Source organism: Dermacentor variabilis, chromosome 10, assembly GCF_050947875.1.
Source record: "Dermacentor variabilis isolate Ectoservices chromosome 10, ASM5094787v1, whole genome shotgun sequence".
NCBI classification, from domain to species: domain Eukaryota; kingdom Metazoa; phylum Arthropoda; class Arachnida; order Ixodida; family Ixodidae; genus Dermacentor; species Dermacentor variabilis.
Window position 1 is genome coordinate 5,621,016 of NC_134577.1, and position 23,498 is coordinate 5,644,513.

General features: G+C 41.8%; 1 protein-coding gene across 1 annotated transcript in view; it reads right to left on the reverse strand.

Annotated features, from left to right (window-relative positions):
* Positions 1-865: 865 nt before the first annotated feature.
* LOC142559777 (required for excision 1-B domain-containing protein-like) overlaps positions 866-23,498 on the reverse strand; it is a 48,965-nt gene continuing 26,332 nt past the window's right edge. Inside the window, exon 5 of the mRNA XM_075671422.1 lies at positions 866-2,282. Within this exon, the coding sequence (XP_075527537.1) occupies positions 2,213-2,282 (70 nt within the window). The 3' untranslated portion in view covers positions 866-2,212. The remainder of the gene's footprint in view (positions 2,283-23,498) is intronic.

A 23,498-nucleotide genomic window follows, 5' to 3' on the forward strand; every position in this document is an offset into this window, starting at 1 on the left:
CCAACAGAGCCAGATTTCCGCCATCCGCAATCCTCCCCCAATAAATATACCTTTACAGATGTATGACAATCTCATACCCGATGCATCAGATTATGAAAATGAGGTGATGGCTCACAGCCTCTCTCGAACACAGCATCAGTTGTTGCGTTATAGCGTGGTCGTGGCTGGCAGTTCTTAGAGACAGGTCCCACACAGACTACGCTGCAGCAACGGCTTAGTCTTTCACTCCCACAGTTATACTGGCTCCACATTGAGGGTCAACTAGGAGTTTGCACAGCGAGAGGTGAGGGAGTCAAATATCTACTTGTTCAAAAATATGCGCATCTAAGTTGCTTATTCATTGAGGTATACACAAGCTATCTCATTTTGTAGTGATCAGTAAACAAAAGGACAGGCGAGAATCGTGATTGGCATACATTGGAGCAAACACCTGGACAAGTCAGGCCCGACCTTGGTATAAAAAGGTGGTAGCAGGAGAGCATGGTAGTGCCGTGTTGCCGGCGAGGGATTGTAGCTTATTCCTTTCAAGTATTATAAAAGTGCATTGCTGCATCGGAAAACTGGTTATGCAGAAAGGGCTCCATACCTGTACATAAGCCGAGCTTTTCACTGTGCAATTTGCACATCTGTTGCTGAAGCACTGTTTTACGACACAGCCTGCATGTTACCTCGCAGATTTCTGAATATTGTGCGCATTCTCGGATCCCTCTTCTGCAGTGTCTAGCTAGCCTCAAGCTCAATTGGGAAGGCCTTGATTAACTGTGCCACAAATTAGTGTGTGCAGCAGTGGCTATATTGTGTACGTTGTGGCATAATTGACACACTGCCGCAAGGTTGATGTACACTGTAAGAGCAGTAGACCACATAATCTTGAGCTTTTATTGACTTCCAGAGGCAGATGTTTCTTCAAAGCCTTGCATCAAGGAAACTTAAGACACGGAAGAAAAAAAAAAGCACCTGTTCACTGGAGCTTCTTTGTATCACATCCGCAGAGCAGAGCAAGGTTTCTTGTGGCAAACATTTCAGCTTCTAGTTCTTTCACGAGTGATGTAATCCATTACAAAACAAGGCACACAGAACAAACTTTTGCACATGGAAAATGAAAATGTGCCATACGGAAAAGATAAAGCAAGGAAGGAAGGAACAAAAAATTCTCACTTGCTATGTTCACAACAAAAGCGACAAGTTTGTTTTTATCACAATATGCTCATCGAAACAACACTTTAGTAGCTGAATGACTGAAGAAACTGCCTCCATATTGGCCCCTTTTGAGAACACAAATCGTCACTTTCTTCTGACCAATCTTCCACCATATACGACAGGGTGAACTTAACATTGGTGCAAGTATTAATGGTAGAAGCAAATGAGTGCACAATTACACTATGCCTTGTACTGCAGCAGCAAGCTTTATGAATGCACTTAACATAGTCAAAAATGGCTTTACCATGCGAGCAGTGATCAACTTTGATAGTCTTTCAGGCAGGGATGGATACTTATGGAAATGGCTGAAAATGCTAGCAGGCAAACCTGTGGAACAAACAGCATGTTTATGAAAGTGGCATTGCGTGACCTTGAATATTAGAACTCTGCTGTCACACCGATTTCTCAGGGAACACCAATGCAATAGGAAAATTCACCGAGTCAATATGCCGAAAGGTAGGCTACCATGCAGCTACACCTGAAGGCAGTGATAATAAGTAAAATGATAAGACTTCACCCTATCAAGCATATTTTGTATTTATGAACTGTATGCAGCCCTACATTTGTCATTAAACAATTTTCTTCAGTACAAATGCAGTAGCATTCAAAGTGACTGCACGGTTACTAGCATAGTGCAGTGCTACCTGGCAAGTCCATGCCTTGAGATATGATCTCGGAAACCGTAGAAAAGTCCAAAGAATGGGATGTAAGCAACTTAACCCTACAAACAAAACAGGTCAGCTTCCTTTTCCTGAGAGCTGGATTCATTTGCAACTTCAAACTATTATTAAACAGATGTGTGAAAACTTGATTAGCAAAATATGGGAGTGACGGAGATGAAACAGGCAGCAAATTTGAGATTCCTTGAAAAACTGAGCAAAGAAAGCAGAAAAAAAGAACTGTGAAACAAACTGGGCAGGGTTACAACATGGGGAAGTGTTCCTTGTTGAGGAATGCAACTTAATATGTTGGCAGGGTCCTGATTGGCAGTCTCTTGGTCTATTTGTTTTCCTTACATGCCATTCATTTCGTACTTGAGTTCCATGAGGTTGTCATTTATCCGTTCAACAACCTCAGTTAACCTGGAAAATAATGTGAAAATTCGTGTAAAAATTCAATGGCCCAATACAAAAAAGACTGGTAGTAGAAATCTCATAACAGCAAGCAGTTTTATCATCCAAATGTGACACGAGGAGTGCTATGATCTATTCAACTAATGAAACTCCTACCAGAACAAAGCATATCCCTTTCAGGTGCCAATAAATTCTGTTGATTTCAGACTTGCTTTCACTGCACTTCTTACTTCTTCAGAATCATAAAAAGCGTACAGCTGCAGGATAGATTATGAATTTTCAATTCTTTAGTGAGTTTTGTCAAGTTTACAGAATGTGGACTTTATGTAAAATGTTGCAACAGGAACATCAGGTGTGAGAACTACTACATCATGTCTAGCAAGCTTGAAAAGCACCTATCCAGCAGCTTCAAATTATGCCTGGTGCAACACATTGTGAAAAACAGTGAAAGTGAACTTGCTGCATACAACAACATACTTGCACCGAGCAAAAATACCCAAGCGTCTACTTTCCAACTCACTTTACTGAAACATTTTGCTCGTGTTATTCAAACTTGCAGCACAACTCCAATCAGAAATGTTTCAAGATGTATGCAACACATCTTATGTATCATTATGTACAGCAATGCTTTTGCTGTTGATATACAATATTAGCGTACACAGTGCCTGAAAGCGATATGCTACCACGTTTACCAGGCACCTCTATTCTGCAAAAGCAAAAAAAGTGTAATACAGTAGAACCTTGTTGATATAGAACCTCATTGATACGATCCCATTATGTACAATTTCCGGGCGCCAACATTTGCGATCAAGAACACAAAAAATTACCCAATTGACATATGCTTATTTTTATTGGTTCATGCGTTCCTGGAAAACATAATCTCTTGGCATTAACATTCAGTACATCACCAAACTGCCATCGAATATGTCAGTGTCAAAAGAAGTCAGTTTGGCCCTAAAGGTGAAACATTGGTTGCAATAGCAAATTAGTGGACAGCTAGCCATATGAAGTAAGGATAGTGGTTTTATTGTCTGTATAAGCATGTAAGCATAGGCATACTAACTAAATTAACAAGCATGGTGTCGCGTGTGCACAAACAAACATGAACACATCGCACTCGACCACGGAAATTTGCTGTCAAAACGCTGAAGTGAGGAAGCGTGACAGAAGCAGCGAGCGAATTGACCTTCGTGCTGCGTCTTGCATCAACGCAAACTAAGCCACGAAAACACAGTGCATGGCGGACTCTGGCCTCATAGCGGATGGCTTTCAAAATACAGCAGCCTGGGCAGATGTGCACAGATGCCCGGAGTAGAATGCACTCAGTTTCATATTCTGGTACCAGCAGATTTCTTCCCGGCACGTTGGAGGCCATATCCACAGCTATCGCCGCCAACCCTACTGTGTCACTGTCTTACAGCGCGTAGGAGTTGGTGCCGTTGAAAGCGCACTGCACATTTTTAGCAGGCGATAACCCAAACGCACCACCATTCCCTGCTGCAGGAGGCGCGATGCGAGTGCTACGTTACGCTCCGGCGGCATCTGCCCACCAGCTCAATTTTGTCTTGATTTCCTGTCACCGTTTTAAAACACTACGCAATGGGAAAACAAAACCCGTCTCAGGCCCCCAGAGTTAGACCAGCTCAACACATGTCACGGTCTTGTGCTGCAATGATTCGCGTTACGCTACGCATTACGCAGATTTGAAATGCAGTCAAATATCTCAATGTTTTTAGCTACTTCAGATCGTATGTTTTCCTAATTAGTATGTTTCTCACATTTTTAAGAAAAATATGAACCAGGTTCCGCTGTATATGCATACACACACATGCGCACACATCACACTGGCATTTTTATTTTCCAAAGTTGAACCTAAAATAAGTTTGAAAAGCAATCAGAATGAACTAACTGGAGTGTGGCTGTTTGGGCTTGTTATGGCATAGCGGTGAATGGTAGTACAGATACACACAACGACAGCAAAAACGATTAGTGCTCGTCTGTCGTCTCGTCTTTGGTGTTTTGTAAGGAGTTTGACACCTTTTGCTACAAGGCCTTTAATATTTTGGGGCAGTGCTTGTGGAAGCCATTAATGCTTATCTTGATAAAATCTGTCCTGCTTAAAGGGACACTAAAGCGAAGCAAATCAGTTTAGACTAATGAAGCATTATTTCAGAACCCTGCGGGCAGTCATTTCAAAAAAATAGTTTGATTATTAGATGAGAAAATGAAGGTCCAAGTATCAGTATTTGAATTTCGCGCCCCAGCGCCGGCAGGTCAGTGTGACGTCAGGGATTCCAAAGTATGTTTTCGCATTTGGGCCGCGTTGGCTGAGTAAAGGTTCCCTAAACTTGCCATGTTTAATATTTGGTTGCTTTAGAACACAATGTAGTCAATCTGTACCGCTATGTATAATTAGTAGGCCCTAGAAGATGCCATGAACATTCAAGACGTCACAGCCACCAAGTGCGGGAACTTAAGTAGGCGTCGCCACCCGTATTTCGTTCTTGCGCTTTTTCTGGCTTACCAAACGTCTTATTGTTGTAAGAGTGGTGTTTTTGGTGTTGCAAAACGGTAATTTACTAATCCAGAAGAAATCGTTTTTCACTTTAGTGTCCCTTTAAGTACGTCAGCATGTTACAAGCTATTGCTGGACCTGGATACGGCTAAGAAGATTAGAAGCATCCAACTCTGGTGGTCAGCAATGCCAACCATTTTTCCAGCATGTCACTAAAATAAGATTAATAAGTTGCTAAATTGTTGCTAAATCTTGCTGCAAACTCAATATAATTATAGTTAGAACTGTTGCATTAATTTTCAATAATGAAGTAATTTTGGAGCACTTGTATAGGCTAGCGTACATAAACGAAAGTGTTTTGCGTTCGTCTAGCATCCATGTAGTGAAGAATAAACTAATTTATCAGAAGAATGTAGAGATTTTAACTAATATGCTTACAAAACGATTGACAAGACCAGAATCCTGCATTATCATCAAATTGAAACCTAGAAAGTCCAAGACAGATTGATGAAACATGGTTAACGGCATTTGGCACAATAACCCATACTGTGCTTAAATTTTCTAGAATTTAGAGCTCGTGCAAAGAGCACTAAATTTAGTGAAAAGTGCCTTGCTATGTTAACATGGCGATGACAATTACATGATATTTATAGGAGATTTCTCTTGGAGAAATAAATTAATCTTGAATCTTAAAATGCTGTGCTTCCATCCCTTAATCCATCTGAATGCTCCTCCGTGACTCTCCCACTACGCCGTCCATCCGCGCACACCACACTTCATACCACCTGTGCCTTCCTTCCTCTCTCGTCGCTGCACTCGCCCCACCTGGTCTTTCCCCTGGTAACTACAGTTAACGGAGCATGCGCAGCCTCTGAGAATTGTGCCTTGCGTCACCTCACCTGGTGCTCTCAGTCCACTTACGTCGCCACTCTCTCGTCACAGCTTTATGTGAGCAGGCCCAGCCGCTCCAATTTACTGCAACAGGTTCTGGTAATTTATTTACAGCTACGCTTCCGAACATCCACTAATCGAACGCACAGTTACTGAAACTGCAGCACCCACATCATTGAAACTCATTTTAGCAGGTTTTGTAAGCAAACAAAAAAGAGCAAATTTTTTTAGCACACTGTAATGCCCATTTACCTTGGCCTTGCACACTGATCTCATGACACCTTTTGCACATGTGCATGTTTTCTGGAAGTCTTGCTGTTATATATTATTTGCAGAAGACCACACATGATGGCTATGTGAACTAGAGTTTTGTAGAAAATGTGGTGGACAGCCCGTAAAAGTGCATATTCAGTGACCTAACTTTCACCCAGATTGAGGGGCTGGAGGTGCGAAAGAGCCTATCTCGATGTGAACGGCGTTTTCTTTCTTTTTATCTTGCATTAGTTAACAAGAGTCGGCTATGTGGAGCAATGCAAGTTAGGCACTCCTTTTTCTGCTCACGGTGGAAAACATGCAAGGACATATATTGTTGCTGTCCAAAGATGCTGTGCTTTAGTATTAGAAGCTTGACATTCGCAAGATATGACAATCTGCAGATAGAAGCAGCGATGCTCATGTGTTTTCATTCCAGCAGTGCCTTGACTGAGGAAGCAATCTGCGCCTGTATTGCACGACGATATACCGGTGTGCCATAACATTTCATTAAAGAGGCTTATTCAGCCAAAAGAACATGTTTTTACAATGGTTAATATACAGATGCAACGCAGAACTTTGAAGTGGTAGGTTTATGGCATATTTGACTAGTCACTTCCGAGTGCCCCTACAGTCGTGTGAAACAACAAAGTTGTGTTAGTTTTTGGTATGAGCTTGCTTTTGTGATAAAGCTTAGTCGATTTGCTAAACGACCATAAAGGTGCGCAATAATGCTTGGAAATGACTAGTCGGACATGCGAGTTATAGGAATGACAGACTTATATGCATGCTCCGACTATGCAAAGCAATGGTTATGCTTTATTCTCTACTTTTCTTTTCCTACAGAAAGCATAGAAATACTTAAGTAATTGTTTTGTTCATAAATATGCAAACATGAAGTAATTTGTTGTGTCAAAGTTGTTGAGATTTACGTGCTTGATAATATGCACCTGCGGTCCTGCAGTTAAAGCGCTGCCTCTTAACAATGCCAGGAGTTCAAGAAAAACATCTTAGATAGCCACTCGTACGATTTGATTATATTTTCTCTGTGCTATCGAGCAGGAATGTGTACAGATGATGATGATGATGATGATGTATGGGGTTTTATGGCGCAAGGGCCAGGTATGGCCAAAGAGCGCCATGTCTGTGGTAATGAGTTTGCAGTGTAATTATGATTATATGAAGTTGGTGTGACGTGGCTGTAAAGGGGCCTTAAAATATAAGCTCTAAAGTGCGTAAAATCTGTATAATAAAATTATGGCGATGACGTATGACTTGTACTATGAACATTTAGATGCATTTAAAAAGAATGATATGATAGGTAAAATATATCAGATTATAAGCAATGCTAGAGCACTACTGCCTTCTTAGAGCTCTTGAGACGCAAGGGCCTGGAGGCATGTGCTATATAAAACAACTATCACAGTGGCATCCTCTGGAAAGAGGATGCGCTACGAATTTATTGGGCTCATAACATGTAGGACAACCTTATTTAAAAAATTGAGGACTATTTTGGTGTTGAAAAATGGTTCCTTACCAGCCATGTTTCTTTCAGATTTGGCTTTGTGACACTCCAAGAGGATGTGGAAGACGGTCAGCCTCTCACCACATCGACCACAGGTTGGCGATTCATTTCTAGTAAGCAGACAATTGTGTGTACCAAATGTGTGCCCTATTCTGAGGCGGCAGAATAGGACATCTGTTTGCCGTGATTTTGTTGGGGAGGGCCAAAAACCTAACTGTGGCTTTATAACGTGCAGTTTATTGTTTATTTCTGCATTCCACATGCGTTGCCAGTGTTGTCGTAGTTTCTTATGCAAGAAAGGCTTCAGATCTGTGACAGGGACAGCAGCTGTAGGAAAAGTGTTTAGTGATGTAAGTGATGTGGCCATTTTATCAGCCAGTACATTACCCTCGATACCTCTATGGCCAGGCACCCAGCATATTACAACGTGTATATGTGACATGTAAATACTGCATAAGAGGGAGTAAAGTTCGATAAGAACAGGATTTTTAAGCTTTTGTAATGAAATTAAGGCTTTTACGAGACTTAGCGAGTGTGTATAAAATTGCTCTGTCGAGTTTTAATTTCTGTATATGTTTTACTGCAGACAGTACTGCGTAGGTTTCTGCAGTAAAGATACTTGTTTGCGGGTTCAATAAGTCAGATTTAGAAAGAGAGGGACCAACAGCAGCATAAGATACACCAGCATGTGATTTTGACGCGTCTGTGTAGTATTCGGAGCAGCTGTACTTCAATTGGAGTTCACGGAAATGCATAGCGATTTCGAGATCAGGTGCGTGCTTTGTGACCTCTACAAAGGATACGTCACAGTCTATCACCTGCCACTCCCAGGGCGGTAATAGCTTAGCTGGAGGCATTAGGCGATGTTCGAGAACAGGGACATCCATTTCCGTGCTAAGTGCTCTTGCACACAGTGAGAAAAGAAGTCTCATAGAGGGTTTATTATGAAAAAGTGTTTCACACGTCAAGTCGTTAACAGTTTTGAAACACGGATGTTCTTTATTGGAGCGCACATTGAGAAAATAGGTAAAGCTGATGTACGTTCTCTAAAGATGTAGTGACCACTGGTCTGACTCTGCATATAGACTTTCCACCGGGCTTGTTCTAAATGCGCCAGTGGCCAGGCGGATACCCAGATGATGAACGGGGTCTAACATCTTTAGCGCACTCGGTGCAGCAGAGTGATATACCACGGCACCATAATCTAATCGTGATCTAACTAGGCTCCTGTAAAGATTTAAGAGGCACCTCCTGTCGCTACCCCATGTAGTGTGGGATAGAACTAAGTTCCCCTAGGTCTCGCCCGAACCAAATAGCGCTTATGGGAACTAATGGAGAACCAGTCGAACCAGATCAGTGTGCCAGCGTTTTGAACCGCTATTTCGTCTCTGTGTTCTCTCCTGTAAGCAACTCTACCGCCATAACTTCACCAGAATCCTCATCAGTGGCGATGCCTATGATCCAGGTTGATACTAACGGTATCAGTAACCTTATTGTTTCTCTAAAACTGTCGTCGTCAGCAGGCTGTGATCATATCAATAGTAAACTACTAAAAAACACATCAACGACTTTGGCTCAGATACTGCAATTAATCTTTACCCAGTCTTTACAATCCGAGGAAGTTCCGGATGATTGGAAAATTGCCCAAATCATCCCAGTCTTCAAATCCGGTGACCGCAAATTAGCCTCTAATTACCGTCCTATTTCCCTAACCAGTGTGCCATCAAAATTACTCGAACACATTATATCCACAAACCTAATGACACATCTTGAATCTATCAACTTTTTTTATTCGCACCAGCATGGTTTTAAAAAACACCTTTCATGTGAAACCCAGCTTGCCGAGTTCATACACGATTTGCTCAGATCCATGGATGCCAACCTCCAAATAGATGCTATATTCCTCGATTACTCCAAAGCATTTGATCGGGTCCCACACAATCATTTACTACAAAAACTTTCATCACTAGGAATACCCGTCAACCTAATCCGTTGGATCGAAAATTTTCTTTCACGGCGCAAGCAGTTCACTTCTACAAATGATAGCCACTCTCCTCTTTCCAGTGTAACACAGGGAGTCCCTCAGGGCGCCGGCCTGTCACCACTACTATTCCTAATTTACATTAATGACCTCCCTTGCAATATAAAATCAGAATTACGGCTGTTTGCCGATGATTGCGCCATATACAGAGTGATTAGGGCAACCAGCGATTCATCTTTTCTTCAGTCCGATCTTGACACCGTCTCCTCTTGGTGCGATAAATCTCTCCTCTCCTTAAACATTAACAAATGCAAATCCATGTCTTTCACCAGAAAACGCACCGTGAATCTGCACCAATACAGTATTGGCTCATTTTCCATTGATTCCGCATTATCCTACAGATATCTTGGCCTCCATCTAACACCATCGCTATCATGGGTAACTCACGTTCAAAACATCTGCGCTACAGCCTCTCACACACTCGGATACCTGCGCCGTAACTTGAAGGCCGCATCCCCTGACATAAAAAAACTAGCATATATAACATTCATTCGGCCAAAACTAGAATATGCCTCATCCATTTGGCACCCATCACAAGCGTACCACGCTGCTGACCTTGAAGCCGTGCAGAATCGCGCCGTCCGATTTATATCATCATGCTATTCAAGAAAAACCAGTATTACCGCACTGAAACACTCCCTGGCCATCCCATCACTCGAGTCTCGCCGCATTATATCTCGCCTCTGTCTTCTTCATCATTTCTACTACCACCCACACACGAGACACGAAAAGCTGCAACCCCCGCACAGGACGTCTAGCCGCCTAAGCCATGAACATAGCATCGCATGCATCAACTGTCGCACCTTAGCTTTAAAGTAATCATTTTTTCCGGACGCGATAGGACTATGGAATGGCCTGCCAAATACCATCGCATCATGCACTAACCGCAAATCATTCCGGGATAAACTAAATGACCATTTTTCATGAGGGCAAAAGGTTCCTGTCATATTCAATTCGGCACTCTGAACAGCTGATTATTTTTTATTTTTACTTGTTTCCCGTGTGATGCCTTTTTCACTGTATTTTCTCGTGTATTAATTGAGTGTTTCATATATATATCTATATTTTTTCTTTTTTCTCGTGTTTCAATCCCGTGAATTTTACTTTGCATTGTATATGCGTGACAAGAACATTTAACTGTTACATGCTCTCTTTTTGTTATTGTTCTCTTTTGTCAATTTATTCTTTCTCTTTGACCTTGATTTTGCTCCCCTTTTATGTAACGCCTTCGGGCCTTTAAGGGAAAAATAAATGAAATAAAAAAGTAAGTTCATGATTTTTAGACATTTTTCTTTAAGATATTTTATGTGTGAAATGAAAGTGAGCCTGGAGTCGAGAATGAAACCTAGAAATTTCTGTTCTTTCTTGAAGAGAATTTGTTGTCCACACAGTTCTACACAGGTACCAGGCCTCTCTTTCTTGTGAAGAGAACACAAGGGATTTTATGCGGGTTGATTTTAAATCCATTTTGGTCTGCCCACTTGGACACCTTGTTTAAGCCCTGCTGTACCTGTCTTTCACACACTAATGTTGCAAGATTTAAAACCTATCTGTATATCATCTACGTAGACAGAATAAAAAATGGCCGGTGGCAGTGAAGGACGAAGTGTGTTCATTTTAACGATAAAGAGAGTGCAACTGAGTACTCCTCCCTGGGGTACACCTGTTTCCTGAAAAAAGGTCGCGACAATACGTTGCCAATTTTCACGCGGAAGCTACGATCCGACAAATAGCTTTCAATTATGTTCAGCATATTTCCACGGATGCCCAATTCCGACAGGCCTCGCAAGATCCCGTAACGCCATGCCATGTCATAGGCTTTTTCCATGTCAAGGAATATCGATAGGAAATACTGTCCATGTATAAATGCATCGCGGATATTTCCTTCAATGCGCACTAGATGATCGGTTGTCAACCGCCCTTCTCTGAAGCCACACTGATAAGGATCGAGCATATTGTTGAGCTCAAGGAAATGTGTAAGTCTGCGATTTACCATTTTTTCAAAAATCTTACACATACAATTTGTTAGAGCTATCGGACGATAACTTGTTGGCAAGGAGGGGTCTTTTCCCTGCTTTAGAACAGGAACCACAATCGCTTCTTTCCATGTGGATGGGAGGTATCCCGAAGCCCAAATAGTGTTGAATAGTGTAAGTGTAACTTGTGCGTCAATATGTAGGTTTCTGATCATGTCATACATGACTATCAGGTCCCGGTGCAGTGCTTTTGCATGTATTCAAGGCAGCTCTCACCTCAGAAATACTGAAAGGCCAGTTATAAGGTTCATTCTGTCTGGATTTTCGTATTAGTGGCTTACATTCTTCTATTTGTTTGTATTTCAAAAAGGATTGCGAATAATGGTTTGAACTCGACACGCTCTCAAAGTGTTCCCCAAGTAAGTCTGCCTGATCTTTTAGGGCTTCGCCTTGTGTGTTTACCGAAGGAAGTGAATATGTTTGTCGCCCTTTTATCCTATTAACCTTGTTCCAGACTGGCCTCATCTGTATAGGAATTTATACTCGATAAAAACTTCTCCCAACTTTCTCTTTTAGCCTGTCGGTGGATTCTCCTGCCTTGGGACTTTACTTTCTTAAAGTTAATAAGATTCTCCGCAGTGGGAGAGGCGCGTAGCAACCCCCACGCTTTGTTTTGTTTTTTACGAGCGATCCTACAACCGTAGTTCCACCATGGGACACGCCGTTTGCATGCCAGGCCATTTACTTCTGATATGCATTTTGATGCGGCATCTATTATAAAGGCTGTAAAATACTCAAAAGCAGCATCAATTCCTAACGAGGACATGTCATCCCATGATATACTAGTTACGGTTCGGAATTTCTCCCAGTCAGCTGTGTCAATCTTCCACCTAGGAGCCTGTGGTGGATATTCGTTTTCTTTAGGTGATCTTAGCAGTATGGGGAAGTGGTCACTTCCGTAAGGATTGTTGTTAACTTCCCATTCAAGTTCAGACAGTAGTGACGGGGAAACTAGGCTAAGATCAATTGAAGAAAACTTTTTGTTTGCAAGACAGTAATATGTGGGTGCCTTCTTATTAAGCAGACACGCACCGGAAGAAAAAAGGAACTGTTCAACGAGATGACCTCACGCATCGATACTAGAGTCTCCCCACAGGCTGCTGTGCGCATTGAAATCGCCAAGAACAACATAAGGTTCTGGCAATTGATCTATCAAGGACTGAAATTCGTGTTTGTTTAGTTGGTAATGCGGGGGTATGTAAAGCGAGCAAATGGCGATGAGTTTGTTTAGTAGGTCAACTCGAACCGCCACTGCTTCAAGGGACGTTTGTAGCTGTAAATGTTGACACGCTATACTTCTATGAGTGACAATGGCAACACCGCCCGATGATGCAACGGCATCATCGCGATCTTTGCGAAAAGTTATATACTGTTGGAGAAAGTTCGTGTGTGTTTTTCAAGTGTGTTTCCTGTAAACACAGCACTTTTGGATTGTGTTTTTGGATGAGTTCCTGCACATCATCAAGGTTTCTAAGAAGTCCTCTGACGTTCCATTGAATTATCTGTGTATCCATGTTGGTAGTAAATAGTTGCTGTGTGTACAGAAACAGAAGTGTTATTTACAGAGATTTCAGAGATTAGATTACAGAGCTCTTTCGAGGCTCTGTAATCGGGGTCTTGCCCTTTCTGGAGCGTTCGAGGGAGCCTCGCTGCTCCTTAGGCGCACGGCACGCCGTGAGGACAGGTGTAGTGTCCATTGCCTCTTGTGAGGCGCCGGACACAGGCTCTTGCGAGCGAGATGTTGTCAGGGAGGGTCCCGCCTTGGAGGGCAAGACCCCTGCGCCCACCAGCCCGGAGGTCGATGGGGCTTCCTGGGGGATTTGGCTGCGCCGGCCATTGCCAGCGCTGGAAGGGACCTGGGAGGTTGAGGCAGCCTCGGCTGCGCCCACCTTCGGGGTCAATGGTTCCTTCTCCTCGGTTGATGGAGCAGCGCTAGCTGCAACCGCCGCGCGGGCAGGTGGCGTGACTGCCGACTCGCGGCTTGTGGGTTGGACAGCCGCCGGAGGCCGTTGTGACGCTGCCCCCTGACGCGCCACTTCGACAAAGCTTTTCTTTGGCAGGTATGCTACCCACTTGCGTGCCTCCTTGAAACTTATGTTTTCCTTGACTTTGATTGTAACAATTTCCTTTTCTTTTTTCCAGGATGGGCACGACCGCGAGTACGCGGCGTGCTCCCATCACAGTTTGCACAGTGGAGAGCGTTCGCACAAGCTTCAGTGGTGCGTTCGTGGGCACTGCATTTCGCACATGTTTGGCGGCCCCGGCAGCTCTGCGAACTGTGGCCGAAGCGCTGGCATTTGAAACATCGGAGTGGATTGGGCACGTAAGGCCTAACACAGAGCTTTATGTACCCGGCCTCGATTGACTCGGGTAGGACACTTGAATTGAAGGTGAGTATTACGTGTTTGGTCACAATATCTTTACCATCCCACCTCATCTTTATTCTTTTAACATTGACAACATTTTGCTAACTAAAGCCCTCCAAGAGCTCTGCGTCTGTCAGCTGAAGCAAATCGTCGTCTGAGACAACGCCGCGGGTAGTGTTTATTGTGCGGTGCAAAGTCACTGTCACTTGAACGTCCGCAAATGACACAAGACTGGCTAACCTTTCAAATTGTTTCAGATTCTGGAGCTCCAAGAGGAGATCTCCACTAGCCATCCTTGTTGCCTTGTAACCTTGACCAAGAGCCTCAGTTAAAGACTTTGAAACTAGAAATGGGGAGATTGTGCGTACTTGTGTGTCTGACTTTTCCGAGTGAATCACATGAAATCGTGGGAAGTTGGGTTTTTCACGACCAAAGAACTTGAATACATCTTCGGTGCGCCCTCTTTTCTGAGGGCGATCAAGGAGGGGTGGGAAGGACTTTGCCATAGGAAACTTAATTTTCGGCAATAACGCCAGCCACCCACCATGGAGCCCTACAGGGGGACGCTACAGGTACTGTAAAAAACAGGTCCCGTAAACGCCAGCTGTACGTTATCACTGTAACCAAATATGAGATAACCTAGGTTGGCTATTCACACAAGGTTAACCCTCGCTGCCTGGAAAAATTGGAAGTAAGCGGAAGCTAGGAGAAGACAGGAAAGATGAAAAGTAAGAGAAAGGCAAAGACTGGAGGGAGAGAGAGACAGGAAAAGGCAACTACCGATTTCCCCCGGGTGGGTCAGTCCAGGGGTGCCGTCTGCGTGAAGCAGAGGCCAAAGAGGTGTGTTGCCTCCGCCGGGGGGGCCTTAAAGGTCCAAACACCCGGCATCGGCTCAACCCCCAGGATCCCCCTTTCCCCGGACACAGCTAAGCCGCACACGGTTAGACGCGGGAGGGTCCAACCCTCGTGTGCTCGGGTACGTGGTGTCGCAACACACCAAACGCCTACTTGCGCAGACGCCCCTGCGGGGAGGAATGTGTACAGGCAGCCTAATCAAGCAACATGTGTTCGCTCTTGTTTACGTCAGAGAGGCCATGTGAGCAGTGCTTCCAACTGAATGCTAGCTTGTCCAAAATGTCTGATTATTATTTGGTATTGCTGGATTTTGTCACTGCGTCTGTCACTTGAGGAAACCAATGAGACTTCACTGCACACAACCCATCCAGAGCAGCAGAAATGTCACTGAAATGGCTCTTTTTTATCCTGTCATTTCTTCACATCTTTTGGCAGTGCAACAGTGGAGAGAGCACAGCCTAAACCACTTTATTCGAATCCGCAGCTCTACTCATGGACGCAAGCCCGACCTGCTCATTCCGTCGAAGATAAGCCTGCAGCATCTGCACGGAAACGCACTGGCTTTGGCACCTCATCGCTTTGTCACCCACATGTGGGTCTAGATCTGACTAGCCTGCTTCGTCAGGATAAATCCCTGCAGTGCATGCGCAAAAACACATCAAAAATGCCAACTAACCTATAAAAGGCTGTCAGTGATGACCGCTACTAATTTGGCAGCGCAAAAGCGGAATGAGCACAGCCTAAACCGCATTCTTCGAATACGCAGGTTAGTAATACTGCTGTAGCTTAGCTGTTCTCATTTTTTTTCTCTGCTGCTGCTGCCACGGTTACTTTCACGCAACTGGACTTATATTTTTGCTACCCCTGTTTGGTTGATCTGGCAGAAATGCCAGCAAATGCTGAGTTTGCAAAGCGGCTGCAGGCCCTGGAGTGTAAACTTGGTGATCAGAAAACTAAATTAGCCAAGGATGTTCTCAGAAAGTGTATGCTGAGGTTTCAGGCTTCTGACTTGTATGTATCCAAAGAGAAAAAGGTTGAAACCTTACTATCCAGAGTACAGTTTTTGAATGGGCTGGTCGATAAGTCGTGGAGTGAAAATGAAAGTTGTGGAGTGAAGATGAGTTGCCGAGGGCAGACAACGCAGAATCGCAAAATGCCACTCTCTTGACTAAAGTAGCTGAACTCTATCAATACTCAAGGATCAATAATGCAGAGATCGGGGGCATTCTGTGCACTCAAGGAGAAGACTGCACAGCTACCATGCAAACCATTGGAGAAAAGATTGGAAGCTGATGGCCAGCGGAGCTGTAAACATCGTCGTAAGAGAACTTGTGGTAATGACTTTATTGCATCACTTATTGTCACTTAGTAACAACGGTTACAATGGCTTTGTGGTTGTTATGATATACACTGATTGGTATACTTGCAACTGCAAACACTTTCTTTTGAGAATGTCAAATAGATGCACATACACTGCTGGGTGGTCGGTTGGGCCCGATTTGTGTGGCATTACAAGCGATATGTCTGCAACGCGAACGCGTAAACCACTCCCTTTTCGGTCCCGACATAACCGCATTGAAATCACCGACAATGACCACAGGGGTAGTGTCATCGTAACTAATCGATGCGAAGTGAGTAGCCATGAACCTTACAAGGCTATGAGCCATTGCATTTTTTTAAACGGGGGTATGAGCCATTGATGACAGTTTTCGACATGCTGTTCTGCATGTTGCATGCGTGATTCGAAAGAGTGTAAGCACTGTTAGCTTCACCAAGTGTTTGTAACCTCTGCCTTATGGTGCTACGAGCCATTCAGGATTATAGTTTTTGTGTGCCGACACGAAAATTCTATGGTACCCTAGCCATATACAGCTCCACTGTAAAAATTGGGTGCCCTGTTTTGCCCACCGATGTCGATGTTGTTCACCGGGTTTCCACAAAATCAGAAAGCCATAAGAACCTGATGGCTCACTTTTGCTCATGCAAAAAGAAAGCAGAATTCATCAGTAAGGCACGGAAAGTGAGCCTTCACCTCAGTAACATTGGTGTTCCTGCAATGTCTGATCTTCCTGGATTTGTCAACGACCATCTGTCTCCAGAGATTAAGCTGCTCTTTTCTAGGGCTCTAGCTGGAAGTTTCTTTGGATCGATAACTGTCAAATTAAGGTACGAAAAACTGACAGCAGGGTCCATCACATCGTTCACGTGTCCAATATTACTATAATTACCTAGTTGCATATGCAATTCATAATACTAATTCTTTTGATCCCCAAACATGATGTCCTACTTTTCTATCGACCGTCTCGACCAATTTCAGTTGCAATGCTTTGCCTCGCTAATTGATTTTAATACTAGAAGCCTGCGCAGGCACTTTGATAAAATTAACAATCTACTCTCGACATTTTCTGCTTCTTTTACGATTATTTGTGTCCGAGACTTGGCTGTGTGATGATGATCGCAATCTTGCTTTCCAAACTATATTTCGAATTACTGCCGCAGACAAACAAGCCATCATGGGGGCATTGCTGTTTTTGTATTGGCTAGCATTAAGTGTCAGCACAGATGCAATCAATACACAAATGTCTGCAATTGTGAATCTGTATGGCTTGAACTCGACAACAAAAATCTTGTACTCGGTTATTTATCGCTCCCCATGCTTATCCACCACTGAATTTCGTGACATACTCAGTAAAATCATGGAAACATTACACGAAAAAAAAAAAATTACACACACACACACACACACACACACACAGGTTATCATCATGGGTGACATAAATATTAACTTAGGCAAAAAACAGCTTTGTCTACAAGCTACTCTAGTTTGTTTCATAGTTTCACTAAGAGGGCCTAATTAGCCAATCAACAAGGTATAGTAATGACGTATGCATGCTTCTTGATCATGCACTATCGAATTTGCTGCTTCCACCCAAAGCAGGTGTTTTGAGTATGGATATCATGGATCATTACCCTATTTTGTTGTACATCGATTCTCTTTCTCGTGTTTGCAGCATTTCTACTTTCACCAAACATGTTTTAGATAGAAGTGGATTCACAGACAGTATCACAGCTATCGATTGGCCTTCACTAACTGACATCACGGACCTACACAAGGCTTTCTCGAAATTCTTATCTTTGTTGTGCACGCACTTTGATTTGAACTCTCATCGAAGGAAATGCAAAAAAAATAATAGCATCCTCTCAAAGCCCCTGTTTGAATAATGGACTATTGAAGGTGATGCATGTGTGCGAAAATCTTTATAAAAAACCAGAAAGCAACCTTTTAATGTCCACCTGCTTTGCAAGTACAAGAAATTCTGCAATGCTCTCAATGCTAAACTGAAGGAAATCAAATGCCAGTATTATCAAGTGAGAATTACTGAATGTAGATCAGATTGTAGTAAGGAATAAAAAAGTGTGAATGATTTTTTAAGTAGAAAAGTAAAGGTTGATCATATATCTGATCAAGCATGAAGATAAGGTTTATACAGGCATCTGAAAAAAATCGCTGATACATTCAGCGGTTTCTTCTTCAATCAGTTCGTAAACGCATCGCACAATTTTGAGGCTTCCTTTTGCTCATCTTCCTCACTCATTTTTCATGTTGCCAACACCTAACAGGGTACTTTCTGTCATACGAATTTTGAAAACCACAGGTGCGGGATTTGACGGCATGCAGCCTCACCATATAAAAATGATTTTTCATCTGATACTAGATATTCTTTCTGCTTTAATTAACAATATATTTAAATCAGGCATATTCAGAAATGAGTTAAAACATGGAAAGATTACTGCAGTTTTCAAAAAAGACGACTGTTCATTGATGACTAACTATCGACCCATTCGTATTTTCCCTTCCTTCAGTAAAGTAATAGAAATATTAGTGGTAATAGATTTAACACAATACTTTTCAAAATCTAACATTCTTTTCTCTAATCAGTTTGGGTGCTGGCAGGGTTATTCAACTGGCCTAGCTTTAGTCTCATTAACTGATATATTGAGGAAAATTATTGATGAGGGGAATTTGGCAGCTCAGTATTTCTTGACTTTACTAAAGCATTTGATACCATTGATTCCATACTATTTAAAAAGCTTGAATTAACTGGAATTTGTGGTTACACAAATTCCAGTTAATAACCGTTAACCTCCAGTTAACATAACCGAATTCAAATCCCCAGTGTTTATCATGCTGTCTCATGAAAATGACTAATTTAGGTGTACCACAAGGGTCCATTCTTAGCCCTCTTCTCTTCCTAATTTTTATAAATGATATGCTTAACTGTCCTAAATACTCCCACTGTTCCCAATACTCCCAATGTATGCTATACGTCGATGACTTGATGATACTAAATTCTGCCAACGGCATTTCAGCAGTAAACTGACTAAATTGAAAGACTAAACTGAACTCTGACATTCCAAACATTCAGGGATGGTACAATAAAAACAAACTGCACATAAACCCTCTAAAATCAAAATTCGTTTTCAGCTCTGGCCAACATCTCAAATAGTATAATATCTTCTGTATTAATTGAGCAACATGATATTACCACAAGTGATTATGCCACACACTTGGGAGTCAAATTAGACTGCAATATTAAATTCCATCATATTGCATGTGTAAAAAAGAAAATGGCTTACGACATACGAGTCATCAGAACACGTTCCCATTTCAACCCTAACACACTATTGTTGCTCTACTATGCATTTATTTATTCATATATCAACCATACTGCGGTGTCTTGGAAACAATACTTGTATCAGCTTGCTGAAAGTCATTCAAGATCAAGCCATCAGGGTACTAACTTGCAGCTCTTGCAACGCTATAGTAAGAAGTGCTCCGAAGTAATAACACGCTCACCATATCGCAGCTAATTAACTATAATTTGGGCATATTGTTTTCAAAGCTCATTAGCAATTATCTCCCAGTTGACCTAATTTAGAATATCCTTTACTGAATGCTAACATTATGAGATTTGCATCTAACAAAAATTTTATCTTGTTTAAAGTGCGCACTAATTACATAAAATTCACATTTCACTTTTCTTGCATTTCCATGTGGAACTCCTTGCCTTTAGTTATAAAAGAATAACACCACATACAAATTAAAAAACGATCTTAAAATGCTTTTGATTGATTTGCTTTAATTGCTGTCTGTCTTTTTATTCTTGCTCATGGATCATATTGCTTTTACGTATATTGCAGATATTTTTTTCTTTCCTTTTTTTTTTGAATTGATGTGCCTTTGTATTCATGTTTGATATACATCTGCTCATACTTTTTTTTTTTTTTGAATACTTCCACTAAACTTGTCTCTTGTCTTAGTTCTACTGTTTGACCTATATGTTAATCTTATGATACTGCTTCATTTTGCTGCCACATAGCAATTCCTCTCACCAACTAACCTTAAAAGAAGGTCTCAAGAGTCTGAATATGGGACCTCCCTTTGTATTGCACATCTATCAAAACATGTAACCACTTTGAAGCAATAAAGTTGTATAATCACGCTCACTGTGGCACGCGTGCCGCAGTACCACATTCCACCTTGTTACCCTTAGCTACATTCTTTACAAGAAGCACTAGGGGCCACAGCAGTCTTTCAAGAAATTAAATAAGCGCACAATACAATTTCTTCCCTACCATTTTGTTCAGCTCATTTATTGCAGCTAGCTGTTAACTTTTTGAAAGACACAAACACTTAAGAGGAAACTCTAGCTCTACTTGAATTAATAAAGGCAAGGCGCGGAAGACCAGGACTCAAGAAGAAGAACACAAACAACAGGACTGGCGCCAACTTAAGGTCGTTTGTGTTCTTGAGTCCTGGTCTTCTGCGCCTTGCCTTTATTAATTCAAGCATGAACCAACTAGCCCAAGCAAGAGTTTTACTCTAGCTCTACAGCTTCTATCTAAATACATGGTAATGGAGGAACAGTTTGTCAACTATGCATCAATTTTGATGAAATTTGTTTTACTGAAAAAAAAGAAGTTAAAATCTGCTGACTGTAGGAAGAGGATATTTTATTCAAGAAGTCAATTTTTATAGAAAAATTAATAAATATTGCAGATTCGCAGCAGTATGAAAACAATATTGCAATTCTCTGAACTGCACTTAAAGGGCCCCTCACCAGGCCCCATAGCAAATTTTGGTTATAGGTTGGAAGTTGTTACATTTACTCTAGGAAGCAGTCTCCCACAAAAATTATTCAAATCGGCTCCATTAAGAGTCGAGATAGAAATATTTCAGAGCCACGAACCCATGATTTCAGGAGGCGAGCTCCACTGCCAAGCAAGACCCTCTCCACTTGCCCCACCTAGCCTTCGCAAGCAAAACTCCTTCCCTGTGTTGTTCCATACCGAACCTCGAGGATTGCGTGACGCATACATCACTAGCCCCGCCTTCATTTCTGACTAGCGATATAAGTCAGTGCTACATGAATACTGAGGCAGACACAAGCACATTAGTTTGAAGTTTATTCTCTTTTTCATATACAGCATCCAAACATACAGCACCAAATCAGGAGGGAGGCTAAAGGCTGTGTATGCCTGACAAGGCCTACCCTCCTGGTGGTGACAAACAGCGCATTTGAGACGACAACAAGCTTTCTTCTAAGGTAACATTAAAATCGCACAAAAAACGAACATCCACAATTCTGTACAGTATATAAATGTTTCGACATACTAATTTTTGAAATTACAGCTGTGAAAAGAAACAAGAAAGAGCACACAAAAATCAATAAATAAGTAAACCACCATTATCTAGCAATGTTGTAAATAATCTGCCACGTTAAGACTACAGTAGGCCGAAGTTGTGTGTTATGACCTAAGGAATAGATCCATAACTCTTCTTTTGTAAAGTATTTTACTTGGGAACTCTTGTATTAGCATTTCAATATCTTTGTTGTCATTCAAGAAAGTTATAATGGTATGTTCAAAGGTATGAAGCCCACAGTTAGTTCCAACCTCAGGAGTTCTGCGAGAGACATATCGGAGTTCATAAACAGCATCAGGTCGTGCAACTGAACAAAAGCTAAGGTTAGGTTTGCTGTGGATCAAGCAATGAGCCTTTATTGCCTGTCGAAGTGCTATTAACTCATAAATATTAAGAAGGCTTAGTGGTCGCCAGTATTCTCGTGTAGAGAACATTAACGATTGCTCTAATTGCTTTTTTTAAAGATAAATAAGGAGTTTAGGTTGCTGGATGTTCTACCCCATACAAATAAGCATTAATGGAGAAGTGACTGGATAAGGGTAATATTTAGTTTTTTCAGCCAGGTTGGTAGAAGAAGCCTTAATTTGTGCATTAGTCTGACTGAGCGCGATATTTTGGAACGGAAGTAATTATGCTCAGTCCAGGTTACGTGCTCACTGAAGACCACACCAAGAAAACGTGTAGACCTCACACCCATTTCTCTTCTGCGTTTTTATGGCAAAAAGTGGGCATTATTCACATTGCAAACGTTGCAATGTGAATAATGCCCACTTAATGCCCCGAAAAAAGTCCTGGTTACGTTCCTGGGTGCAAAGTAAAACAAAAACATGCAGACATTCGGTTTGTGTGTTTTTTTTTATTTCTCTAAGCATTAATTCATCTATTCAAGCAACATATCACACAAATAACATATGTCGCCTTGAATAATTCTTGAAGTCACGTGTCACCACGAGCAACGTCACAGTGCAAATATATGTACATACGCGCACTAGCACATGTATGTCATCCTCCGGCTTGGAGTGCGGCGGTCACGAGGAGAAGGGAAAACGCCGTTCAGATTGAAATTTCAGGTTTTTCCGCAGCGCATAGCGATGTAATACTTTGCAGACATGATCGTTATCGCACAATGTATGATTTGTGCTTGTCAGCTCAAAATAAGACCTGGTGAAGGGCCCTTTATTTATTTATTTATTTATTTATTTATTTATTTATTTATTTATTAGATACCTGCATTGCCCATGCAGCCATTACAGCAGGGGGGGGGGGGATTACATTTTAAAGGAACGAACAAGTAATCACATACATAAAGCATGATAAAACGCATCATTGTTTTCAATATTAACAATGTCAGGCAAAAGAGCATTCCATTCTCTTATAGACCGAACAAAAAAAGAATACCTAAATACGTAACCCCTGAAAGGAAACTCGCGGACTTTCAGCGCATGGTCGCGTCTCAACGACGTATAAGTAGGCGACTTGTTATATATCTCTCGCCAGTCTTTTAATGCTTGCCACGATAATGTAATTTTACTTTGTCATACTTAATTTTCTACTATAGTTGTTAAGAACAAACCTAGCTGCTCTATTCTGCACTCTTTCAAGCTGTTCCGTGAGATCAGCCGTGTACGGATCCCAACAAATACAACCGTAATCAAATAAACTACGAACATAAGTGAACTACAATTGCTCTTTTAATTTATTCAGTATCTTACTGAAGTTACGGCGGAGGAATCCCAAAGAATATATTGGCTTATTCTTAATATGCATAATGTGCCTGTTCCATCTTAAGTCAGACATCATTAAAATTCCTAAATATTTGTATTCGTCAAGCTTCTTTAATGCCATATTACTCAATGTATAAGTGCATGACTGAAATGCACGCTTCCTTGAAAAGGTAACGTGAACACATTTCTCAACATTTAGTGACATTTCCCACGTATTTCACCATGTTCCTATAAGGTCTAAATCAGTCTGTAATAATGAAATGTCATTTGCGTTATCTCTGTCTATAAATGACACAGTCATCCGCAAACATTCT